Here is a 24,131-nt window from a genome sequence, read left to right on the forward strand (position 1 = left end):
GAGAGATTCTGCTACATCTAAATTGCGTAGGCGATGGTGACAGCAATACAACACGAACTGAGGACAAGTGATCCAACGCAAAGTGCAAGTAGTGGGTTCGTTATAACTTTCCTTATCGCTAATGGCAGGCGATTCCACAATATGGACGACTCAGAATCAGCAGAGTCCGCCATGATTTGAAATCCGGCAGAAGGATAAAGGAAAAAAAGTAAGTCTAACAACGTATACAAAGCGCTACTTGACTCGCTGGCTTCCTACGTCACTCGATAATGTCTTCCATTGCTGAGCACTACAAGGTCGTCCCAATTAGGGCTCGTAGAAACGAGAGCTCATTTTCGTACAATAGGAATTCAGAGGTTATATTTTTCAATTTTTAGTTCCATTAAATATTAATGACTGTCTTCACTTTTAAAATAATAACTGGAATAACAGCGAAGGTAATTCTAAGCCGGCTGTCCGCGGTGAGCTAGACTATGGCAATTGACGTTTTTCTATGTTGTTTTACTTGCTTTACAAGAATTTAAAGTAATATTTTGTCGGCCGGCTGTAACTAAGCTGTCATTGACCTTTGAAGACTACGCGACTTGAATTGCCTAACGCAGGGTAGGTCTAAGCCAGCATTCCGCAGCAAGCCCCCCAACCCTCCATAGCTAATACGGCAAAATTGTAACCAGTAAACACCCCTAAAAATACCAACATAACGTACCCTAGAGGTGTTTACTGGTTACAATTTTGCCGTATTAGCTATGGAGGTTGGGGGGCGGGCTTGCCGCGGAATGCTGGCTTAGACCTACCCTGCGTTAGGCAATTCAAGTCGCGTAGTCTTCAAAGGTCAATCACAGTTTAGTTACAACCGGGCGACAAACTATTACTTTAAATTCTTGTAAAGCAAGTAAAATAACACAGAAAAACGCCAATTGCCACAGTCTAGCTCACCGCGGACAGCCGGCTTAGAATTACCCACAAGTGAAATATATTAATGAAGACGTTCCGAAATTAACGCCACACCTAAACAGTGCAACGACAACCGTCCTAAGTACATCCTGCGTCAGAATAACTCTTAATTCCTAGTGAGGGAGATCAATTCCAACACCAATAGTAACACAAACCCATCACTCCTAATACCCGACTGATCAATGGACTTTTAAACATTACTGAAATTTGGCAAATCCCCTCAAATGAAAGTTACATATATCCAAGGGTTATCTATTTTAGTAGGTCGAGAGCAAAATGGAACCTTAAGAATGATTGCAGATCAAGTAAATGGCTTAAACCACCATTTAAATACAGCGTGTGGTATTCAGGGTGACATACCTCCAGTACTTCAGTTCCAGTGGATTATTGCGAAGGCGTGGAGGAGGAGGAGGAGGAGGAGGAGGAGGAGGTTCGCCGTGTCCATGGTGGATAACGATGTAGCGAAGAAGTCGGTTGATTAATCCAGTCGAGAGCCGTCTACAGGCTGCATTTCTCTCATGCAGTCATGACAAAAGACCTCACGTCCATACGAACAGTAGTAGGGCAAGGGAGGGCGAATAATGAACTAGGTAATATGCGTCCTCGGGTATGGCGGTAACGAGTGGAAGTTTCGTCTTGCTTGGACTGAAGCAGCTAGCTTCTCACTACCTGCGTTAAACGCCACTCTTCTGTTTACTACTGCTGCCTTCCGAAACTCTTCTGGAGAAACGTTTAAGAGGCAGTACAGTTGTTAAAAACAAACAATCAGTTTCCCAAGAGGAACGGAAAATGTCACCCGAATTGATGGGTATTTAACCACTAATGAAATAAAGGTTCATCGCGGCAAGATAATTACAGTTTAAAAAACCAATGAGTCAAAATGTGACATTATACAAAAATAAATGCGAAAATAACTTTTCTTTACATCTCGAAGACTGTGAATTTAGCTATTTTATTGTATCTATTCGCTGTTTCTGTCAGTGTTGACAATATCTGAAGCTTTCTCCAGGTGTCAGGAACGGCTTTGGTACAAGCAATCAAAATCTTTCTGAAGCTTGGCCTTAGAATGTCTTTCCGATCGCAATCAGTATTTGTTATCTCTCAGATTTCAAAACAACCTACCTACTCTCCATTTCAGGGACAGCGAGCCATTGTTTTCCTCAAATATCTTTCAAACTAATTATTTGATCGAAATGGTACTTTAACACAGTGTACAAGACACCTCCCGCTAGTTTTTGGTATATAGTGCATTGTCAAATGGTGTTAATTAAGGCGTTTACTCTTGACTTTTAAAGGCAAAGTCGCATGAGCCAGCAGGACTAAACTACACAATCGAACGTCCGCTATCCCCCACAGACAGGAGAGGAGGGCGGAGATGGGGTGGCCATGAAAGTGGGATGAGGAGGGGAAGGGGGAGGGAGGGACGGGATGGGGATAAAGGACGTTCGAATGCATAGTTTGGCGATGCTTGGCAGCACCATGTAAGTCAAGACTAAACGCCTTAACTAAAACCATTTGGCAATGCGCTATATACCAAAAATTAGCGGGAGGTGTCTTGTACAGTCTCAAAGTACCATTTATTTAGATCAAATAATTAGTTTGAAAGATTTTTGAGAAACACGATGCCTCCCGGTCCCTGAAATGGATATATAGTAGCATTCTCTTCTGAACGAAGTACAAGCGAACTATAAGGAAATGTCTCTCGCAGAACTGGCAAAAAAGAGCCTGCTACTTCATCTCACACGGAATTTCCAATCGAAAAATGTGTTGCCTATTTTTCTTCATACACTCACATTTGCACGAAACAGAAATTTCTGTCTACTTGACTGAGTCTATTAATTGTCCTTCATTTCCATGGTAATACAAAAATTCTGAATGACAAATACGTATAATTAGAATATATTCATCCATTTGCAATGTTTGCATAAGAATTTGTTACATTGGGGTATTACACACAGGAAAACAAGATTTCGCACAAGAAATTCTTTATTCCAAAATGTTCCTAACAAACAGAGAGTGAGGGACGGGGGGGGGGGGGAGCATTCCAAGAACATGATGATGATCTGCATTGGGTAGATGTAAGGGTAATATTCTTCACAAGTATCAAAATAAATATCTGTTCATCACAAAATTACTAACTTGTTTTAGTTTGACACTTTTCCACTCACGTTCCACAGTGAGAAATAACTGCCAAATGGGAAGTCTTTGAAAGGCCAAGTGCCAAATGGGACACTTGACTTTTCAAAGACTTCCCAATGGTTCCGGAAGTCATTTGGCTTCAGAATACCCATACCTCAATGACCTCTCTCGATGCCTCGATTGTGTACCCTATGATGGCAATATTATCTCTCCCATGATCTGAGTGCGGTCGATGTCGTCAATATGTCCACTGACTACAGTATGCTTCTGAATGGAGCTGATGATGACATTTTCCACTGAAACCTGGAAGTAGCTCGGCCTTCTGACCTGGTCTTGGACTCCTGACAGCCAGCCAGCGCCTCGAAGTGCCACGTTCTCATGAGGAGCATCGAAGGCGGTCAGAGGTAGACTCGTCGAAGGTCTGAGGTTGAGGTTATCACGCTGCACTGAGGACACAACTTCTTGGCAGCCTGAAGGCGGAAAAAGTAAAAAGAGAACAATGTATGTTACGGTCCTTCTCTGTAACAGATAATAATTTCTTCTCCACAAAGTACAGAGCCTAACAGACTGAAACTTACAGAAAATCTACTTATAATAAATTGAAAATCTCTTTTTAACAGACTTTTTTTTTTAGGCAAAGGCAATTTCAGATGTAAGTTCAGCTGTATTACTTAAGAGGTTATAAATGATTTTCTATTTCTTTTATTTTTCATAATGATAATTTTCTGGGTACAGAATATTTAATATTACATAACTTCCTTAGTGATGCCAAAAAGAATTGTGGCAGGAACACAACAAATAGCTATAAATATATTTAAGACTTCTCGTTATCTCAAGATATTAGTAATTTAACTAAAAAGGAAATTAAACAGAAATAAAACAAATATTTCAGCCAGGTAAATTTTCGAATGGTGTAACTGCACCGATGATTGGTTATCAAGTTTGAAGTAAACTTCGCCAGCGGTTGATGGTTATGTGTACAGAATGCGGTAGGTAACTAAGCCGTTTGGAATCTTCTAATGCTATCTCATTACATTATCAGTATAGGGAATGTTCTTGCTTTAATAACTCAAAAGTTTATAACGACTTCATTTTCATTTCAAATCACAAACTGTGGCATTATTTTCCGCAGTGAAGTTACTGGTGTTGGTAGCATTAATAATGTTTTAAAAAATAGCTGAAGAAATTTCTTATAAATGAAGGAAATTCAGGAAACAAATTTCGGATAATATTTTGATTAAACCAAAGCTAGATATCTGCAATGAATAGTCCGTACCTTTAACGTCCGCTTATACGAAAGATTCTCAAAGTAAGTAGTCCGTAAAATTACCGAAAGAGAGAGAGAGAGAGAGAGAGAGAGAGAGAGAGAGAGAGAGGATACTAGTGCATTCAGTCCAATATATGAATGTAGAAAATAACAAGATAAAATCAGCGAATATTTCCACACAAAGGGTAAAGAATTTTCAGCTCATATTAACAGCAGGCAGTTGTTACCCTAAATAATTCTAAATAACACTTACTCCATTCGTTAAATGTACATAAAAATACTCTTTACAAACACCCAAAAGTTTCTATTTGAGTCATATAAATCATAATGAAGTGGCTTTTGAGAGGGCAGGTAAACAAAAATGGCAAGTGACTTACCAGCGCATGAAGCCAGCAGGTTTCGCAGTGAACATGCCAGCAAGATATGGACACCACTGGTTTTTCATAGTCTCCCTGTTTGAAAAAAATATGATTAAGTGCTTCGACATACTGTTATGTAATAAAAAGACTGTCTCATAAGATAACATAATAAGAAAGAAACGAAGAAAACATCGGATATATCACACAAAATGTATTTCAGCTTCAAATAAATGTTGAATGTCTGGCAACCCTCCAACCAGACGCGTCACCAGCGTCTTTGACTTAACCTAATGATACCAATCACCACGAAGAAGAACTGACATGGCAAACACGGCACGAGTAACGTCCCGTCAGGCGTTCCTCCTCCAGCTCTCTCACTCGAGCTCGAAGAGCCTCCATCGTAGGTCCTCCTCCAACTCCCACAGCAACACCACCACCCTGGGAGGTGGCTCTCACAGAGTCATTCCCTTCGTCTTCGCCAAGGCTCAACCTCGAATTCTCTTCAGATATTATATCAGTCTCTGAAACGATTCACGTGGATTCATTACCAGAAACTAACTCCCCAAAGATTCACGGTGTTATACAGTATGTGAGGGAAATAAAGGCCTGTTGTGCATTCTACTGTAAAACCTTCCAATTTTTTCAGTTTGCTTCGTACACCGCCGCGAACACAATATCATTACACTGGACTCAGCGTTAAGAAAGTTTGGAAAACTGACATCGTTAGTCAGCAGTACAACTTTTGATGTTGGTAATACTACTACTGCAACTACTATGAATAATCGTCAAATGATTCAAGGTTATCAGTCCTAAGAAGATGACAGTGAGTATGTAGTAATAACAATAAGCAAGGAATATATAACTTTAAAGTGTGAGACAAAATAACACAAGAAATTTTACATCTCCGAAGTCACAAAGAAATAAATAAAGACTCCAAATGGAAAATGAACACACGAAACGTTCATTGCCAAAATAGCTAAAATGCCAAGAGATTGCCATTTTAACTTACCACATTCGTTGTTCGAATCCTTTTGACTGACGGAGGAGCTTGGCGAGTTCACTGTGTCAATACCAACTTCTGTGTTCTTGCTGAAATCACAAGAGAATGACATTTGTAATAGCCATGGCTTATGCTTTTGACCAACAAACGAGGAAACACAATGTTTCAAACTTACACTGGACAGATGTATACCTTCCTAAGAGCGACCCGTGTATCATGCAACAGGGTGCTATTAGCTCTTCGATCATAAGTTTGGATTCTGTGAAAAAGAATGGTTGCTTAAAATATCACTACAGGCCCGTAAAATATGCAAAGATGATTAATGTGTATGTGCAAAAATATATTACTAAACAATAACGTAAGAAATCTCGAAGATTTGGCAAGTTTTACATGAAATCAATAAAGTTCCTTCTAAGGAGGCCCCAAGGCTTAGCCAAAAGTCGAAATAGCAGGTGATGAGTGATTCTGAAAAAACATCGGCTCCTGTCCCAACCGAACAGTTAGAAAAGAGGCAATTAAAGTGTTTCGAAAACAACTGATTGTGTAGACTGATTGTTATGAAAAATTGGACCTTGACTTTGTAAAAAATGCATGCAGTAAACGACTGAAATTAAAGTACTAGAACTAATAAAAATGCACCCAGTGGTTAATTACATACGGTTATTAAGCTGATTAGAGTACTGGTGGCAAGGGTTGGTGGATGTGCGGATTCAGTAAGCAATAATGGTATGAATACACCAGTGGTCATGAAATATCACAAAACCACTGAATTGGAAAAAAAATTAAGGAAGAGATGAAGGAAAAATAAAGGTTTAGGAGAGGAAATTATTTTCAAACAACACGAGTCTTAAATACTGTTTTCAAGGTAACATTTGCCCAGCAGGGATCTCAGAAAAAACTGAATACCTATACCATAAACAAACTTACTTCTGCAGAATACGAAGATTGCTGTCTCTAGTAATACACTGACCAGCTGACGACGAGAGAGACGCTTCAAAGTCGCCAAGAGAGGAAGGTGGGGAATTTTTAATGGCACCTCCTGCACTAGTTACTTGGGAGGGCTGCAGTTCAGAGCCACCAGTGCTGTTGGTTGTTGGCACCGCACTGGTGAGCTGGTTTGACGACTCTTGACTGTGAGTTAGATTTCCCAGGCCATCAGGCTGATCGTAAGAGTCGGAATCCTGATTTGACGGCCGATCATTCTCATCCAGGCTGCTGAGGTCTTTATCGGTGTACTGAGAAGGACCAAAGGCCTCTGCGTCATCATCACACACATCCACCATTTCGTCTTCGCTTCCTCGTTCTACTTTCGTCCCAATGGCTGAGAAGATAAACATTCGTTACTGAGGAAATTAAAATACAATGAAAAAACTGTACGACTGTGGAGATATAATTTGACACGCTGAAAACTCAACGATTCCTAACACATCTGTACTCTAGTCTCTATGCCTGGGAAGATGAACATCTGTTACCCTAAAACCGAGGTACTCTGAAAAATACTTTGTGTCCTTAGGACTGGGAGGCTAAACATTTGTTAATCTGGAAACCAGGGAACCCTGAAAAAATGCTCTACTTAGACCACTATGACTGAATCAGGATTCCGATTCAAAACTGTTCCATTTCTATTGATGAATTTAGACAATCAAAATGACAGATTTCCCATTCACTTACTATCACCGACATCATCATCAGTTCTTTCCAAAATTCAAGTTAAAAAAAAAGGGTCACGGATGCTTATGGTACTCGAGTCAAATTTGGTGTCCTCTAAAGTAATTTGACAGAATAGAATACAATATAGAATCTAGGCCATAGGCGAGGCGCTGGGACCTATGAAGTCATTCAGCGCTGAAAAGGAAATGGAAGGTACAAAGGTTTGAAAGGTGTCACAGGAGGAAAACCTCAAAGCAGTCGCACTATGAATCACTTGTTAAGACGGTGGAAAGTAAGATGGAAGACAGGGAATATGAACGGAGCTTAGTAAAAGGAATGAAAGGGGAATGTAATTTGAGAGTTAAAAGTCTGAAGGCTTAGGAATCTCATACAATTTACTCCTGCCTTCGTAGGATGTCAAGTTCACTGTTCAATTTTTATAGCTTCAGACGATAAACATTTATTGCCCTGAAAATTACGGTAGTTTAAAAGCCTCTAATTTCAGTCCCTACGGCTGGGGAACGAAGCATCTGTGGCTCCTGTAGGAAAACAAAATTGTGCCATAAAAACTGAGGTCGTCTCACAAGAGTTTCTACTTTAGTCGATACTGATGAGGGAAAAATATGTTGCTTTGAAACAGAGGTAGACTGAAAAAGATTCTACTTTAGTTGATTTGTCTCTGCAGAAGAGCATTTGGTGAACTGTAAACTGAGGTAGCGTGAAAAGGGCTCTATATTAGTGCATGTGGCTGGGAAGATAAGCCTTTGTTACACTGAGGGTTGAGGCAGTTTGAAGTCTCTCTTGGGCCCAACGGCTGGGACTGAAAATTTGTTGCACTGATTTCTGAAAAAGTCTGAAGCGAGGCTTAAGCACTGATGAAGACACAGTCAAGTAAAAGCAATAGCGATTATATTTTTCAGTCCTTGATGACGACTAGAAAAACAAATAAAAACACCAATATTTGTGAAAATACCTAAGAGTACAAAATAAAAGTATTCGTAAAAAGAGCCAAAAGAATGGAGAACAAGGATTATGGTTCACTGTATAAAAGAAGACCCAGGCAAAGCAACAAGGACGGACATGACGGTTGCTGAGATTTGGTTAGAAATAAGTCTCCCAACCGACTGTTGACGGGAGAGTTTCTAAGGCTCAGTTAAAGGACGTCCATTCATGTGACCTCACACGGGCAGATAAATAAGCGAACTCTCCCCGGATCGGCACAGCGAACACTCGTCACTCATCTTTCTCTCTCTCTACAGCAATGAGTCTGCCGCCATTCCCTTCAATAAAAACAAATGCCACACAACTGGCGCCAGGACTTCTTTCTAACAGGGTCAATAAAAATACATTAAATACTCCGGAGTGTAGCAAGTAATGGCTGCTAGTTTCATCAAAAATAATCTACCTCGTAACTGTAACTGATTAGATACAACTTATAGGAAAGAACCGAAGTTTATTGTGACATTTTGGCGAAACGTCACAATCCATTAAACGATCAGGCTACTCTGATCCCCCGAACTTCTCGCTTGTGATTCTCTAAAATCTGTTTTATTCAAGCCTAGTTTTCTGTTGAATGAAAAATACTGCTTTAGAATGCGCTCTAATGGTTTCCTTATATTTCAAATTATGGAAAGAGACTCTTTTATAACAAAACATAAAAAAAAACATATAGTCTTCAGGTCGCATACAGTATGTTAAGAAACCACAAACCTTCTGCAACTGACAAATATATTTATAAATATTTTTCTTTCTCCGACGATAGTGCGAAATAATTCAAAATAACTGTGAATGGTAAAGGAAATAAAGTTACAAATTGCCGGTGAACTTCGTCTGCGGAAGACATTAGGTGCCAAGGCCCTAAATGTCTTTTTTCGCTGAGACGGGATCCCTGCTGGCTGAAGATTTTTGTTGGCCATCACTATTATATAACCCATTAGATACTTATTGCTATTGAATACTGTTCCTGGCGTCATTTGGTAAGACTTGAGTACTTATTTATGTATTTGTTGGCTATAAGCGTGTTTGTGTATTTTAAGCCATCAACAATATGTACGAATTCATGAGAGCACAAATACGCCCGACTCCCTCGTTGTGCAAAGCGCTCTTTTCGTTCATTTACTATGAAGCTTTGGAACCATCCTCCTGACCCTTCGCCCACTGAACACAATTTTGTTGACACTCCCCTTGAGAAAGCTAGAATTGTCAAAAGAAGTTGAACTGGGGAAGTAAACCAATAATCAAGTATCTATTTCTGCATGCACTGGCTCCCCTGTCCTTAGGACGCCTCCCGCTGCCAGCTGCGGCCACCGAAAAACATCTCACTATGGCAGCCATTTGAAGGACGTCTTCACTCAGCGGCTACGTTATAAACCACAATCTCTCTTCTGCTTATGCTTCTGAAAGTCAAGGAATAGAAGAGTGTATTATTATTATTATTATTATTATTATTATTATTATTATTATTAAAGGCACTCACTTCTCCAGTGGAGTTCATTTTAAACTGATATTTTCCTGTTTTTAACTAAGAGCTGTAAAAGCTGTTTCGTGGATTTTTCTTCTGTGGTATTTGCAGACAAAATCGGTCGCCTTTTTCATTTAATATACGCATAAATTAAAACGATGACAATAAGGCATTCGCTTTTCGTTCAATCGCTGTCGGTTATACTCCCAGCGAAACACAATGAACGGCAGAAATAATTTTCAATCTTCGATTCACGCGTTCTGGCTTCTGCCTCTAGTGAATCTGTCACCCTGGTTTTTGGGTGGTCAAAGACTGCACTTCCGTGCATGTTTGGTCACACCTCCTTTGAGATAAGACGTGCTGTCTTGAAACGCCCCGAGCGATAAGCAGAAACATTAAATGACTGGACCTTTCTATTTTCCAGCTTGCTGATGAAAGAAGAATACGACGGCCATAGGGGAACCTTGCAGTTTTCAGCAGGTCTTCAAAGATAAGGTGATGCTGATGGCTGTTCGCAGATGGGTAGACTAGTGGGCGGCAAGCCTGGATCCAAGTGTTCTACTGGTATATATAAAATTTAGAAACTCAGTTCTTAGTTTCATATTTTTCATCCATTTTTCAAATTTTTGGGGAATCACATTTTTATATTTTAACACCAACAATAAGTATGGAGATAATTTGGATAATTATGCACACAGTGAGTATTTCGATAAACCATTAGCTTAAAATTCTCAGATATTCAGGCTTAAGGATTTCATGACTGCAAATGAGCCCCTTAGTTTCTTATAAGTCTGACATCTACAGTCACAAACTCTGAATGCAGTCAGCCGAGCAGCTGACATTTACTTGTAAACAGTTGTACTGTAGATAACAATTAAGTGGAAAAACAATAAAACAAACACAAAGACAAGAAACTATTGATCCCTCGAGACAATCTTGACGTCCTGGAAAAATCCCTACAGGGAAACCTAAGTTCGGAACTGTAAAGGGAGGCACGCTCTGGGATTTGATGTCGAACATCATCCAATGCAAGACTAAACATTGAAGCAGGCGGCATAAAAACACTGCAAGAGAGCTTGGTGCGTACACGCATTTGGAACTAGGTAGTCTACGCGACGTTGCGATTGGAATGAAATGCCGCCGTCGAACAATTTCGACAAGTAAGTTTAATTAGGATGTCGGGTGACCTTTTAAACCTTAGGAACATTGAATCATCACACGTAAGAAATAAAAATAAAACAGCCAAGACATAATTTGTTCCGCTATTCTACGGGATGCGGAAAAGAAATTGTCGTCACATATCCAGTTATATAAAATGTGGTGGAAAATGGAAAGGGAAAAAGAAATCCATGGCCTCTGCAACCTCGCTGGCACACCCTGTTGCTACCCAGAGTCAGAACCCTCGCTTGCAATGACGTCTTTGATAGCTGGTGTTTAAGGACTGAAAAATACAACGCGGTTAATAGAAATGCTTCTCTTATTTGGAATAAGATCAACCCTTGAAAACGTTTCTATGTTCTTTCGCTCCGAATTTACTTTTAGCTGTAATGTGAGTTTCTCTTGAAGTCTTGATAAACATGAGGCAAGTATCTGAGCAAAACCAGCTGAACTGATAATGCAGTTGTTGACCAAGTTAATGCTGGAGTGTGGGAGTTGGGTGAGGAAGACATTCCGCATGCAAAGAAGCAAATCAGAGAGCTTTTTGATCAAACCCCGCAGTTTTTAAAAGGTTCATATAGCGTATTCCACAAACAGAAATGCAATAAAAAATTCCAACTTACAGTTATACCCACAAGGGTTAAATGAAAACGCAGTGAAACGAGTGCGAAGCTTGTAAATAAATAAAACGTCCTCTGAGAAACCAGTTATTTATATGTATATATATATATATATATATATATAGTAAATAAATAAAACGTCCTCTGAGAAACCAGTTATTTATATGTATATATATATATATATATAGCGTCACACATAGTATTTAAAGAACTGGTAATCGGGTATATCAAGGATCTAAAATGAACTAACTAATATTCTAAAAATATTTCTAATGACCTCCGATACCCGACGTTTCCTCCAAATGTTACAAAATGGCGTGGAAGGCGGCCCGCACTGGACAGACCTTTCTATTTAAACGTGAATAGAAAAATAATGTGAGAATATCGAGGGTCTGTCGCGTCCAGTAAATAAACATCAGGTTGGTGGAAGCGCGATGAAGAACATAACTCGAGGAGAGATTCCCGCAAGCACTTGGGCCTTGCGCGAGCACACAATGGATTCCGGGAATGGATTCCCAGATCCGGAAACCTGTGTCACGATTGAGCTTCGTACCCTTTAGACCACTTCTGTGATGGCCCGGAAGTATACAGGCAAAAACGACGTTCACGACGCATATACAGTATACGAATTTTATCTCGTAAATGTGAAGACTTTTTCCTTTTGGAACATGCCATTGATCGTCATAATTATTTTAGCAAGCCACTTAGCAAAGTATTGACAGATTTACAATTTCACACAAGCCACCACAAACTACAGCGGCGTTTTATACAAGCTTTAAAAATAACTTTGCTTAAATTTAACAACAGTGGAATTGTGGTTTTAAGGAACAGATTCAACGACGCCCAGGCATAATTCACGATTGAAATTGATGAAGTCTGAATATTTTCTCTCAAAAATATTGAAACTAACAATATGAAAAAGATAAGCAAGCAGGTCTGTAGCATATGGATCCGGGATCTTTGGTAAAGTAATCGTAGTGTACAAGAGATCTTGACTCTGCCCAGGTAAAGGTAGGGTGCAAGGGATCTTAACAACGCTCAAGAAGTGTTGGTGGGAGACCCGAACAGTCTCAGAAGACTTACCATGGAGCTGCCCTTCATCCAGAAGAGTAGTGGCCCTCACTCGCGTCACTCCACACCACTCATACTCTTCGTATTCGTCACCTTCGTCGCCTTCCACGTCCACCTCCTCGTCTTCGAATTCCGTTTCCGCCTGTTACAGAGGTAGAACGGTAACACGTCGTCACCCAGTTACAGCAATAGCCCAAGACAACACAAAAGAATGCTTATGCGCAAGATACAAAGAAAAAGCGCCATACACAGTTAGGCGTTCACTCATTTCTTTGCAATGAAACATGAATACAGAGGAAGCAGCGGGTTTCCCTTTCATAAATATTACCAGATCTACATCCTTGCACAAGGCCGTTTGTGCTTACTTTACAAACAAGCCCATAACATGGCATTTTAATGACAGTGTCTTTTTATTTTACATGCTTTTATTTAACTTGACTTCTGTGTCTGTCTGTGTGTCTGTCTGTCTGTTTGGGTCAAAACTTGTAACTCAATTTTCGACCTGTTACCTTCGTCCAATGGACTTGAAATTTTGCATGGTTACTCAATCCTAGTGACAATACAACCTTACATGATCAATAGGTCAGCAGTGACCTCTAGTGACCCTACAGTGACCTCTCCCAGTGTCTCAGGATTTGTATGAAACTTCGGATTTTTCACAACTTCTTGGACTCGGTAGAATGTTATAACTCTAAGGTTTTTTCAAACCTTCTTTGGCTCGACAGGATAACACGTTCAATTTTGTAAGCTACAATCATAAATCGTTTACAATTTCTGTCAAAACTAAAAAGTATAAAATAAAAAAAATATAAAAAACGTTAAAACACGCTTTTATTAAAATGCACTAAAAAGAAAAATATTGCTTTTTGAGACACACCATGATTTTCTTACAATTAATTACGTCTACAAAAATAAAAGCTTGGCGGCCAAACATGGAAGGAAATGCTACAAGAAATAAAAAAAAAATCATATTTCTTTTCTTGTAGCATTTCCTTCCATGTTTGGAGCTCACGCTTTTATTTTTGTAGACATGATTCATTGTAAGAAAATCCTGGTGTGTCTCCAAAAATTATTTTTTACTTTTTAGTGCATTTCAATAAAAGCATGTTTAAAAGTTTTTATTTTTTTTTTTTTTTAAATTTGAGAGTGCACTCATTTTCAGAAATATAAGAACCGAAGAGTAATGCAAATGGTCCTTTAACGGAGGACATGAAAAGTCAGTTTCGTACAGTAAAGGTATTAAAGTTCCATCTTGGGGGCCGTAAGGTTTCTCTACATTCTGAGCAATATTTTTTTCCTTGAACCATATAATGTCTTTCCTTTTCTAAGTAAGCCTCTTCTGAAATAAAACCTATTCTATCATTGTCATCATCATCATCATCACCATCATGACTATTTTCATTATTATTATTATTATTATACGTCAACCCGTGGCCTACTAGTAAAAGCAGAATGAAATGAACAGTCCGAAAGCCCCAATGAGGAAAGTCGCTGTGTACGGAAAAAGGAACTGAGAGAAATAACAAAGGAAAAACAAATAAGCTGAATAACCAAGTAAAATCAAGTGACAAATAACAAATAAACTATGACGTCAAACTCAAGCAGCCTGTCTAACAAAACAGCACATGTATAAATGGGAATCTGTGAACGATTCAGTATAGTTTGGTTGCAACAGCAATAAAACTTGTGTCAGACTTTGACATTTATTATCCCTCTTTTCCGTTGTCATTCTGCTTCATTTACAGCTACTTTTCTTCATATCGGTGCTTTCAAAGTAATGACAGTCTGAGAGGCTGAAGACTTAGCAAAACAAATCCGGCCCCCCGCCCCCCCTCAGTACTCTGTAGGTTGGCTGTTCTTCACTCATTAACTACCTGGCCTTCACTTGGCCTGTCTTTCATTTTGCAGGTGTTCATTCTCTGAACTTTCTTCCACATACGGACGTTTTGCACAAGTCAATGGGCTTTGGCTCTCTTCATAAGAATGCTTTGTCAATAATAATAATAATAATAATAATAATGGAAAGAGAAACCCACAAGATTCTTGTGTATAACTTGTTATACACAAGAATCTTGTGGGTTTCTCTTTCCATCTTCAGAAGAAAACTGAAAGAAGTTTTTGTTTGGTTAATAATAATAATAATAATAATAATAATAATAATAATAATAATAATAATAATACTAATAATAATTTTTATTTTAACTAATCTCTAGTATCTAGGGCAACGTTTCTTTGAAATGAGATACATAAATTAAATGTACCTTAAGTAATGCAGTAATGAAGAATCATGACTATAATCAAAGCTGAGCATCCTTTGCGTAGAGAGATTGCTCCTATTACCCCGTCTGAACTTTACAGCCCAGAGAAGTAGGTAACAGTAAAACTCATTGCAAGAGAGAATTTATAAGGGAAATGAGCCTTCTATAAACAACATAACAATTGAAGAAAAATTTGTGAATAAAATAAACATGAAATAACAGTCTGCATTAGTTACCAACAAAAAAAAAAAAAAAAAATCGTAATGTATTCCAACTTCAATGACAGTGCATGGGCACATGAATATGACCATGAATACAGGAATATATGACATGAACATATGACAGGAAGCATAAGCATAAGCGTCTATGTACGAAACCCACCTGGCGGAGACACCTGGTTATATGGCGCTCGATTTCATCGACAGCGAAGGTCTTGTCGCACACAGGGCATTCCCTCTCCCCCCCGGCGCCTCCGCCTTCTTCTTGAGCCTCGTCGGCAGAAGTGCCACGTCTCCGCTTCTCTCGGGATCGAGCTTGCCGGCTACATTTGATTCTTTCATACTTCTGCCGAAGTCAGAAATGACGTGTATTGGTGAAATGCTGACTACACCACAGAAAGAAAATGAAGAATGGTTGTCAATCCTGTCGGGAGTCAGCTTTATTGCTAAGTAAGCCACCTTCAGAGGTCTGATACAAAGTGGTCTAAATTCTTCATGCACATGCTATCAGGACAGTACATAAGAACACACAAACGGTTGAAAACCAAGTATTTACACCTGACAGCTGTTTGTAGACCGAGTCCTCCCATCATTAGTGACAGGTCAAATTTTACAAATCCTCCAGGATCCTACTTCCCTTTTCCCCTTCTATCAAGTGCCTTCCTTAAAATTAAACTCCTTGCATATTTCTTTTGAGATCAATAGATCAAGTTTATACATGACTCGACTAATACACAGTGCACGTTGTTACCGAAACTTTCTTTTATAAATCTAGACTCAACGATGTAATACTGTACCTGTACTAAAGGACTGTGATAGCGATGACTGAATCAACCTATTCCTTTAGTCCTCTTCAAGGTTCATGAAAAATGGATCTTTGAGCCCTCACATAAGTAAACTCAGAGCTGACACATTTCCTGACAGCGAAGAAACAGTTCGAATCGGTACCTCTGATAAACTTTTCGCCATATTTTTTAAAAAAATCATTGACGATGTTTGGAAATTCAAACTTGTTTGAGTTGAATTTGGCGCTGCATTTTTGCCTCGTATACAGTTTCCTGTGAGATCAGAAGCATATAGCGGTTGCTTATGCCACTGAATTAGGTTGAGTATTGGAAACATTCGCCAGTAATGGACGGCAAATGGGCTACTTCTGGCCAGTTCTGTCTCGCGGTAGATTTTAGCAAGAGAAACCAGGAGGCAGCGAGAAGGGCAAAATCGTAGGTGCGCAGAGCGAAGGGGGAAGGTTCCCAGAGAAAATCTATGAAGTTTATATCTTACGCAAATCTGGCATTTTCACTGATTTTTATTTCGGAAGAAGTGACAATGGCGCTCTGAGAGCCTCGTCGTGATATATGTACATGTTTACATTTCGTCATGGGTCTACCCCAGCACTTTTCCTTTCATGAAAGCTGACTGAAGGCACACACTGCGCTGAGTTCCCAGGGCACTGATGCCAGCGATCAAAAACGTCTGAGAAGATTATCATTACTAGTTAGAGTCATGAATCATAAGTTCTATTTCAAAATGACTGTGTCGACACCTCTCTAATGTGTGATATATAATTTTCAAGTTAATATTTGTCAGCAATATTTAAATTTCAATTGTGTCTGTTATGTATTACAGTGCTATTTACTGCAAATCTGGACTCTTAATTTGACGGTTCATTTATGAGATGTCAGTTCTTACATATCAAATTAGGAGATATCGAATATATGTACTTCACACACACACACACACACACCACACACACCACACACACACACACACACACACACACACACACACACACACACACATATATATATATATATATATATATATATATATATATATATATATATATATATATATATTTATATATATATATATTTAGAATCTACAGGTCCCTTGTACCAGTTACGCAAGTAATTTCTGAATAGCACACTGCCCTCTTAACTTCTCGATTTCTTCACACTTTGGTAACGGTTTTCACTACTAGCCTAGATCCAAATCAAGAAAGAAATCAAGATATTCTGGTAAATAGTGACTGGTAGATTCTAAATATATATTTCATTTTAAAAAGCAATAAACGATTCAGTGCTTGGCTATGACAGTGAGAGTGGGTCTATTCCAGCTCTGGTAAAGGTATCTGAATTCGATAGATATAAATGCTTATGAGGAAGCCAGAATTATTATTACCTCGTTCTGATTCCCCGTTTCTTGATATGGATCTAGGCTTAGTAGTGACAAGAGTTTCTAAAGTGTAAAGAAATCGAGAAGTCAAGAGGTCATTGTGGTTATTAAAGATTATATATGTTTCTGGTAAAAAGTGACCAGCAGATTCTAAATATATAAATATGTATATGTATATACTGTATATGTATATATATATATATATATATATATATATATATATATATATATATATATATATATATATATACATACACACATATACACACATAAAATTTTAACTCTTGAGCAAAAGCATCATAATACCTATTCATTAAAATTACATATGTTTCTGGTAAAAAATGACCAGCAGCTTCTTATATAAATATATATATATATATATATATATATATATATATATATATATATATATATATATATATATATATATATATATACATATACAGTATATATACACATAAAATTTTAACTCTTGAGCGAAAGCATCATAATAATTATTCATTGAAATGGTTGAAAGGCGTTTTAAAGCAAATGACGGAGGAAAAACACTCGTAATAAAAGAGAACCATTTCGCAGGTCATAGCTGGGGCAATAAATACGGGCTTAAGGTTCAGCCATTACAAAGGCCCTTTCCTCTACTCAGGCCCAAGTGTTCATGAAGGTACTCGGACGCGGATTGTTTCCTGTCACCAAAGCAAGTGCTTCGAAGTATATATTTGATCCACTGGGTCGTTAGCACTCGCCGATGAAAAGTGTGCCTTTGCAACGAGCGCTTCTGCCTCGCGAACCCATAAAACTGACCTTTGCTGCTGCAGTGTTTAGCGCTAACTACCTTCGTTTGTTTCGCTTCTGTGACGCTCTCGCTCCCTGGCGCTCGCTCGTCTGCAGCCATGCACGCGGCTCTCACACACATCGACGTCGGTGGTGTCATCTGCAGGTACTGTGCTGACTTTGGTGCCTTTTCGTAACTTCATTCAAACGCTACTGATTTATTCAGTTGCATTCTTTCCTTTCGCCGTTGCGCGCGATGTATGACAAGCTTGCAGTTTCGCGTTAGTATGTTTTCTGTTCAATTATTTCCTTTTAAATATACTAAAAAAAGTTAAGTTCATGTACGTTAACGAGTGGTAACCTGAGTCAAAGCTGCTCGGTCAAGCGTTAAAATCTTTTATATTACAATAAATTTTCATCGTGTACATAATTCCACAAATAAGAATCTCAGGGGGTTGGTGGTTACTGACACTATCCACATATATAAGGAGAAAGGTAGTCTTCACAACTGTTGTGTGTATGTATATATATATATATATATATATATATATATATATATATATATATATATATATATATATATATATATATATATATATATCTATCTATCTATCTATCTATCTATCTATCTATCTATCTATCTATACATATATATATATATATATATATATATATATATATATATATATATATATATATATATATATCACACTTACACACACACACACACATATATATATATAAACAAAAAGCCGGTTTTGTTAAGGATAAAAAGTAGGTGCAAATGGCCTGGCAATGTTCTTAACGAAGGCATTATCAATGAAATATCAATAAAATACAAGGGTATTCCTTGCAAAATATCATCTTTCGTGGCAAAGACGGAAGAGGTTTCAACTACGTTTATGGACTCTAGTATCATCCAATGTACTGACCTAGAAATATGCTTAGAATATGGTATGCAACAGTATTACTCAGCAAATAACCTACTGCTATTCCCTTCACAGCAAATATGTACAATAATCAAGTTTTGTATCCTTTCACATTATTTTTTTACCAGTAGTTTGTCTTGTTTCTCTCTATTTTTGTACTTTAAAAAGTAGATCTCAATCACTGGCACAATCTCTCTCTCTCTCTCTCTCTCTCTCTCTCTCTCTCTCTCTCTCTCTCTCTCTCTCTCTCTCTCTCTCTCTCCCCTTGATCCATTTATCAAAGTACGCCAAGTACTACAAACTTATCAGTTAGCTATCATGGTGGAGACGGGATGATATCAGTTTTAAGTGCAGAATCTGAATCGATCCGGCATATGTGCAGCAAACACAGCACCTCTCTTGACGTCCAGTTGGTCAAGTCACATTCTATTGCTATTTCTGAACTGGGCCATGGTTCGAATCCTGACCGACGCAGTAGCACTTATAATTCTCAAGGTACAGTGAATTCCATATTAAAAGGTATTTGGAAATTAATATCTGTGGATATATACATATATGTGACCACACACACATATGTATGTATGTGTGCATGTATATGTATGTATGTATTTCAGTTGTGTTCCACATAGGAAATTGAAATATGTAAATGGTTAGAATATGGCCAACAGTTTCGTCCTTCAGTGGACCTCTTCTTGGAGCGTTTATTATGGACAGAGAAAAAGTTTACAATGTAAGTAGCGTAGGGAGGCTTAAAATCTTAAGCATAAGAAATACCGTTACCAGAAACTAGCAGTTTGAACTCAAGACACCCAACAGTGAAACAATACAATAAAATAAGAATAGTATAGTAGTTAAACAAAACTTTAATTCGCAACAGTCCGGAAAGCAATGAAGGAGTCATTGAAAAGATGGCATGCAAGTGCGTAGCTTTTTATAGGAGAATCTGGGAAGGCACTCGAAAAACGCATTTTAAATAACAAAAATAATATAAGAACAAATGATACAAGTAATACTTTACATTTTCAAAGTAATATGTGTAATTTACCAATTGACTGGCTCGGGTCAAAGCTTTTATTAAAGAGCACAGGTTTTATTAAAGAATTTGATAGAGAGAGACAGTTTGCATTGTTCACAGTAAAGGAAAAAATTTTAATTTGTCGCCTGGTTTATACAAATTAGATCCTTTCTTTTCACATGTCATGAGACGTCAGTAAAAATTGGATAATGTCAGCCATTAACTATCGTATAATATACGTTTGTTATAATATGTATATACTTAGTGTTATGCTGCGTCAAATGGACATATTACCTCATTCGATATTTTGGCAATTTTCTTTTGTTCAACTACTGTTCTTATTTTATGGTATTGTTTTACTGTTGGGTGTTTTGAGTTCAAACCGCTGGTTTCTGGTAACGGCATTTCCTGTGTTTAAGATTTGAGGCCTTTCTTGGCTACACACATTGTAAAATTTTTTCTTTCCTTAATAAACTCTCCAAGAAGAAGTCCATTGGAGGACGAAACTGTTGCGCATATTCTAGCCAAAGCATCTTTCATTTTCCTATGTGGAATACAGCTAAATAACAAACATGTCTTCGTGTCCAAGAAGAGTACCAGTATTATTTATATGTATGCATATATGATTAATATTTATTGCAATTTGACAGTCAATTACCTTTTTTATTCATTTAAACTGACGAAATAACTTCATCTTTTTTACTGGTTTTTAGCGTACTATTATTTATCCGGACGTTTCAAAATCGACTGGGTTCTATTTTCAAGAGAAAATAAAAAATGCAATGCATGGGGCCGATATAAGGATTAGGGGACATGTAACACTTACTGGATGTTATAGGGAAAAAACAGGCTGATTTCAGTTCTTAGTACTGGACCTGATTTTGACAGGAATATGGACAGCAGAGTCGATAACAATTTATGTCTCTGTCGACAGCCGAATGGATGAGACCCTGTTTCCCATATATCAAACCCAAGAGGCATAGGTTCGAATCCTTGCCATGGTAGCTGCACTTATCGTAAATAAATCCCTTTGGATTTAATTCATTAAGAAGCTAAAGTGAAATCCATATTAACGGGTATCATACATACGCAGACACACACATATATACTGTATATTATATATATACTGTATATATATGTAATCTGTCTGTTTGTCTTAATAATACTACTCGGTTATGATTAGTTCCTACACGAGAGCAGGCACCACCTGCAAAACCTCAGAGTGAAGTTCAGTCTGTGAATGAAGAGTGAATAAAGAACTGAAACAGAGAGCAGCTCCGATACTTACTTGCCAGTCAGCTCCTTTGCGGACCGACTTTTCTTTCAACCTCGGAGTGTTGCAGACCTCTGCTGTATAGGAAGACGAGGTCGACGGAACAGCGTCATCAACACAGACGCCTGGTGACGCCGCTGACACACTGGGGGTTCTCTGGGAAAGTGGGCGTGACTGGGGAAGGCGCACGAGTTTGCTGATCTCCAGCTGGAGGTGGGCATCGACCTTGCCAGCGCGAAGAGTGATTCCACACACCGGACATTCAGACTCTCGAGGCCCACTGCTCTTCTTCCCTGCAGAAAAATGGATAAATCTTGACTGACCTTTGGCATAAACCTCCAAATCTACTTTCACCAGTTGAATCTTCAATCATAGCCCATTTTTTTTCCATATATCCTCTCAAAAATGCTATCATTACCCCTCCTTTGTCAAAACTCCATATCTGAACTACATTTACAGAAACATTTCGTACTATTCCACGCCAAGAGAAATGACCTTCCTTGGTTATTGTCACTTCACCTGATTATGATGAAATATAGAAGAACCAGACACTCCTCTGTACACGAGTACATTGCTCAACACGCTGCTCCATCTTTTAATTGCCATTGTTCTTTCCTAAGAACATTTTTGAAAATTCTTCCGCGGAGATCACATCATTCCAGTGACCATGACCCTTTCAGAAAAGATTTCCATAGCATTTGCGCACAGCTCTTGTTCCAAGTCTTGATTACGTCATTGAATATCGCAAGTATGGTGGCTATAATTACACATATGAGCCCGATGCTTTTATGTATAAGGCTGCAATGTGTTTTTACTTATCTTTTACATTCCCTGTTTTACTGAGAGCGCAGCAGATTGATAGTATGGATTTTAGTCTGGCTGCCTTTCCGGTTTGCAGCCATTTGTGATGGAGTCACTGGCCTCATGCCTTGTCTCACACATGTTCTTGGGAATTATGTGTCGATATTGTTCGGTATTTTTTGGTGGTCAAAGATGCAAGTGCCGACCAGTCCCAACGTTGTTGAACTTTGCTGAGGGGCGGCCAGTCACAGCGAACGTTCCAGCGCCGACGGCTTCAGAGGGACTGACAAGAAGTCGCTTCGTTTCATTTCATTTGTACAAAAGATGAAGCTGCAAAGTCTGGTTAAAAAGATGGAAATCAAACACTTGCTGACGAGAAGAATGCATACGAACAAGAGGTCTTCTGACACCTCTTAACGCACAACAGGTCAACATTCCTTTACAGAGCGAAGAAGAAAAGTTCTACCTAGGAATATAGATGATGCAAAGTACTGTGTATGGAGAGAGAGAGGAAGAGAAAAAGCGATGATATTCAATGACAGGGATTGTCTATGGCAGAATGACTGCAGACAAGGCCATGCAATCACCGTCCGTGGCACCTGTCACTCTTTCATCGCAGCCGACTGCACAAAAAACTCGGCCTTCAAAGTCAGTTGCACTCCCGATCACTTTGCTCCCAGTCAGTTAGTCTCTAGAAATTACACCGACAGTACATTACATTACATTACACTTGAGCGAATCTACTTCGGAAATTTTAATAGCAGTTAAAGTCTGAAGCGGAATTCTTCTAGCTGAATATATATATATATATATATATATATATATATATATATATATATATATATATATATATATATATATATATATATATATATATATATTATTGCTTTTTGTTTTTCAACCGTACGACTTTTGTACTTACTATTTTGTCAGCTAAAATATACGAACATTATTGATATATAATTTACCGCTGCAATACCTGTGTGATACGCATATAAACTGTATATTAGAGTCTGAGATGGTCCAGGGATGAACAGAGACATAACAGCAACACTTACATATACATACAACATGCATACATACATACATATATATATATATATATATATATATATATATATATATAATTTATATATATATATATATATATATACACATATATAAAATATATGTATATATAAATATATATATATATATATATATATATATATACATATATATATATATATATATATATATATATATATATATATATATATATATATATATATATCGGTGTTGTACCATTTGAATATAGAGGAACCTAATTTAGTGATCAATTTACAATGATAAAAGAGAGAGAGAGAGGTGATTTCACCCTGTAAACTTATTAAAGAATTTTGTTTTCTGAGAAAGAGAGAGCATAACAAAGTCAGGGTATTTCGGGATCGAGAGACAAGTCGTTCGCCTAGAAGGGTGAACTGTAATCGAAGGCAACAGGAAATAGAAGGAACGTGGAACCTGAAATCCTGCAAGCAAACATACAGTGATGGTCCCTGTGTTCTCAACGGACTTTTGTGTGCTCGGAGAAAAGCCTGAAGTAATATGGTGAAGGGACTGAGGCAATGGTATAGAAACATTTTTCCGAATATACAGAGTGCATGTAGTAGCTCTGAAAAAACAGTAGCAGTGGATGCAGCAGTATGTGTTAGGAAGTCTTCTTTAAATATGGTGTATGTATGTATATATATATATATATATATATATATATATATATATATATATATATATATATATATATATATATATAGAGAGAGAGAGAGAGAGAGAGAGAGAGAGAGAGAGAGAGAGAGATTTCATATTTCAAATACAAGCAGAGACTACAGTAATCAACTGATTTACCAAGACGTTTGTCAGCAGGGGAGTATTTTAGGCAATAGCATCTTTACAGAATGAATCATTATTATTAGTTATTTTATTATTGATACCATTGCAGTCACTGATCGCTTTTATAGTTGCCTTTCTGTCTTTCT

At 38.0% G+C, this 24,131-nt stretch overlaps 1 protein-coding gene across 1 annotated transcript in view; it reads right to left on the reverse strand.

Moving 5' to 3' along the window:
• Positions 1-2,922: 2,922 nt before the first annotated feature.
• Positions 2,923-24,131, reverse strand: part of LOC136850567 (E3 ubiquitin-protein ligase RNF220-like) — a 259,358-nt gene continuing 238,149 nt past the window's right edge. Inside the window, exons 2-9 of the mRNA XM_067124192.1 lie at positions 21,334-21,611; positions 15,319-15,501; positions 12,692-12,821; positions 6,647-7,040; positions 5,729-5,808; positions 5,041-5,240; positions 4,738-4,812; positions 2,923-3,563 (exon numbers count right to left, since the gene is read on the reverse strand). Coding sequence (XP_066980293.1) covers positions 3,492-3,563; positions 4,738-4,812; positions 5,041-5,240; positions 5,729-5,808; positions 6,647-7,040; positions 12,692-12,821; positions 15,319-15,501; positions 21,334-21,611 — 1,412 coding nt within the window. The 3' untranslated portion in view covers positions 2,923-3,491. The remainder of the gene's footprint in view (positions 3,564-4,737; positions 4,813-5,040; positions 5,241-5,728; positions 5,809-6,646; positions 7,041-12,691; positions 12,822-15,318; positions 15,502-21,333; positions 21,612-24,131) is intronic.

This window comes from Macrobrachium rosenbergii, chromosome 22 (genome assembly GCF_040412425.1).
Source record: "Macrobrachium rosenbergii isolate ZJJX-2024 chromosome 22, ASM4041242v1, whole genome shotgun sequence".
Classification (NCBI taxonomy): Eukaryota; Metazoa; Arthropoda; class Malacostraca; order Decapoda; family Palaemonidae; genus Macrobrachium; species Macrobrachium rosenbergii.